This window comes from Gavialis gangeticus, unplaced genomic scaffold (assembly GCF_001723915.1).
Source record: "Gavialis gangeticus isolate Ggan-Ray unplaced genomic scaffold, GavGan_comp1, whole genome shotgun sequence".
In the NCBI taxonomy this organism is placed as follows: Eukaryota; Metazoa; Chordata; order Crocodylia; family Gavialidae; genus Gavialis; species Gavialis gangeticus.
Genome location: NW_017729030.1, coordinates 29,482,434 through 29,485,768, shown reverse-complemented (window position 1 = coordinate 29,485,768; position 3,335 = coordinate 29,482,434). Strand labels below are relative to the sequence as shown.

Genomic DNA, 3,335 nt, shown 5'->3' with positions numbered 1-3,335 from the left:
TTTTTTTTTTTTTTTTTTTTTTACAGCATCGTTATATTTTGTTCTCTTCAGAATCCATTGCCTGGTCTCTAGCCATAAATCTTTCTCCTTCCATGTTCATTCAGACCTAGCGTTTGTGTGCTCCTATTCAACCATGTGAAAAGGAGAGGTTGTTATGTGGGGTGAATACAGAGTAACTAAGGTCAGCTTTTTAATCTCCAAACCCCAGTTCTGGCACAGGTGATATTGAGTGTAAAAGGGGACCTTTGGCCTCTAGATGGCTTAATGCTCTCTGTGTGCCAGTGCAAACTGGAGATCAGTACCTAGTACCCTCGCGTGCTTTCCAGTGTGTGTGTGTGTGTGGAGGGGGGTGATGTAACCCTCGCGTGCTTTCCAGTGTGTGTGTGTGGAGGGGGGTGATGTATCTCACAGCTGCCAGTTGAAACTACATTTCTAAGCAGAATTTTAACCACCTTTGCTCTTCTTCTGGGTGCCTTCATACCCTCCATCCTTATTCTTTCTTGAATTGGAACAGCTTGTGGCAAATACGCTTTGGATATGCAAGACAAATTTACTTTCTTTACGTTTATTGGATAAGCTGATTTAGAGCCTGTTGCAGTCTGGCACTTGTCTGAAAAAATGAGAAACACAGGAGTATGCAGTTTTTGCTGGGGAGGAGAGTAGAGAGTCAATCTTCTCTAGCTGTTAGTACAGGAAAGTAAATGTTTGTTTTCCCAGGACACTTATGTAATTACTAATGTTGTATAAATAATCTCCCCACCACCACCAACACATTTCATACAGGTACAGAATTAACACTATGCAGAGTTTTCCAAATCAACATTATAATCCTCCTGTCAATAGCTTGGGACAAGAAGATACGAAACAAATGTAATGCGTTAGGAACTTGTCAATAATTTTTTTTCCCTAGACTATTTTGTAAGAACGGATTTTTTTTTCTAGTGATTTGTTTCCAGAGAAGATGCATGAGAATTCATAAATGTCAGAAACTTGTGCTCTTGGTTTATTTTACTTTTCTTTTCCACCTACAAACCGTATCCTGTGGTATCAGACCACTTAAAAGATCTGTTGTATAAGATGCTGTTATTTATATCTGATGCCTTATTTTAATAGAAAAATCACTGCTTGAGAATCTAAATTTTTATTAGAAAAAGGGCTTCAGAATTAGACATTTTTTCATAGTACTGTTTGGGGCTTTTGGATGTGTGTGTTTCATTTTAAAGATAGATTACAAGCTTAAAACAAGGATAGGGAGTGGAATGCAAATCTAACTTAATCTTTTCAGACAGCAAGCCGAGCCTGATAGAAAAGAAGGAAAAGCTTGCACAGATTTTGCTATACAGAATATAAATCTGATACTGTTCATTCATGTATCTAACTTGGTTTGTAGTGTTTGGTGTTGCTGTTTCTGATTAGACATTATATTCAGTAACAAGTGAGAAGTATTTATTTCCCATAGTTTGCCAAATAAGCATACAGGTTAATACTTCCTTTTATTTGTTTTTAATGGCAAAATCTCTCATTTTAAGTGGTTTGGGGGTCTCCTCTTACATTCTTCCTCTATGATGCCATTGCCAGTCTCTTCCCCCACAACTGGACTTTGGCCAGGCCCTCAGTCAGCATCACTGTAATCCCCCCTGCTGAAAGAGATCATTACCAGGTGGTTAGGGCAATTTGTGGCTTGCCATGACATTTTTACTTTGAAAAAACTTCCTGTGATTTATTCCATTTTCACCTCTGATCTCTCTTCCTTCTCCCCACCCCTTATCTCCCCCCACCCCCAACTTAGGATTTCAGATGCATGCCACGTTTCCATTGAATGCCAGAAGTGGAGATCTCTACAGATGGAGCCCCAAAGTCAACATGGCAGTGGCGGTTCATTAGTTGTGATTCAGCAGCCTTCCCTGGACAGCAGGCAAAGGCTGGACTATGAAAGAGAAACTCAGCCAACAGCTATCTTGTCACTGGATCAAATCAAAGTTATTAGGGGCAGCAATGAATACACTGAAGGTCCATCTGTGGTGAAGAAGTCTGGTCCACGGACAGCACCAAGACAAGAAAAGCATGAAAGGACTCATGAAATCGTACCAATTAATGTGAATAATAATTACGAACCCAGGCCCAACCATGTAGGACATGTGGCACATCAACATAATGTCAGGGCCCCTGTGCTGAGCAGATCAACTAGCACTGGGAGTGCAGCTAGTTCTGGAAGCAACAGTAGCGCTTCTTCAGAGCAGGGACTGTTGGGAAGATCACCCCCATCCAGGCCAGGTTCCGGCCACAGATCTGAAAGGACCATTCGGACACAGCCCAAGCAGTCATCTTTGATTGTAGATGATCTGAAGGGTCCCTTGAAAGAGGACTTGACACAACACAAGTTTATCTGCGAACAGTGTGGGAAGTGCAAATGTGGTGAATGCACAGCCCCAAGGGCCTTACCATCTTGCTTGGCCTGCAACAGGCAGTGCTTGTGCTCTGCTGAGAGCATGGTGGAGTACAGCACCTGCATGTGCCTGATCAAAGGAATTTTCTACCACTGTTCCAATGATGATGAAGGGGACTCATACGCGGATAATCCCTGCTCTTGTTCCCAGTCACATTGCTGTTCCAGGTACCTGTGCATGGGAGCAATGTCCTTGTTTTTGCCTTGTTTGCTGTGCTACCCTCCTGCAAAGGGATGCCTAAAACTGTGCCGAGGGTGTTATGACCGGATCAATCGTCCAGGTTGCCGATGTAAGAACTCCAACACTGTCTATTGTAAACTGGAGAGCTGCCCCTCTCGGGGTCAGGGCAAGCCTTCATGATTTTTGGAGGGAGATTTGATTTGACTTCCTCAGACTTTTGCTTTCAGGTTGTGGCTGATTTTGCTCTTTGTTAATCCTTTAACTTTCCTTCCTTTACCCACTTTTCATAAAAGTCCTTTTCTTTGCACCCTCCATATCCCTTCTTTGACTCAGACAAGTGTGGTATATTTTACTTAGTCATTTTCAATCTTTGGTAAGCATGGACTATATATTTACACCTAAGTCCTCAGCTTAGCAGGACCTTTTAGGCTTGTTAGTATAATCCGCTCATTAAAGAGACAAGGAGGGCTAATGGGCTTTTTTTGCAGCCTCTTGCTCTACAGAAAACTTCCCAAAGATGTCCTTTTTGTTCTCCTCAACTGTGGTTGTTTTGTTTTTGTTTTTGTTTGTTTTTTGCTTCAGAGGAACAAGTCCAACATTATTCCATGACTGAGCTGGATTATGAAACAGTTTAAAAAATAGTCCTGAAGGGGTTGGAACCTTAGAAAATATAGCGCTGGATTGAATTTTTTTTTTTTTTTTTTTTTT

The 3,335-nt window shown here is 41.6% G+C and overlaps 1 protein-coding gene across 2 annotated transcripts in view; it reads left to right on the top strand.

The window, feature by feature from the left end:
- The window catches only part of SPRY1 (sprouty RTK signaling antagonist 1), a 24,288-nt gene extending 20,958 nt beyond the window's left edge, over positions 1–3,330 (top strand). For both annotated transcript variants that reach the window (XM_019522053.1, XM_019522054.1), the window contains exon 2: positions 1,790–3,330. In XM_019522053.1, coding sequence (XP_019377598.1) covers positions 1,790–2,807 — 1,018 coding nt within the window. In that variant the 3' untranslated portion in view covers positions 2,808–3,330. The remainder of the gene's footprint in view (positions 1–1,789) is intronic.
- The last annotated feature ends 5 nt before the right edge of the window (positions 3,331–3,335 follow it).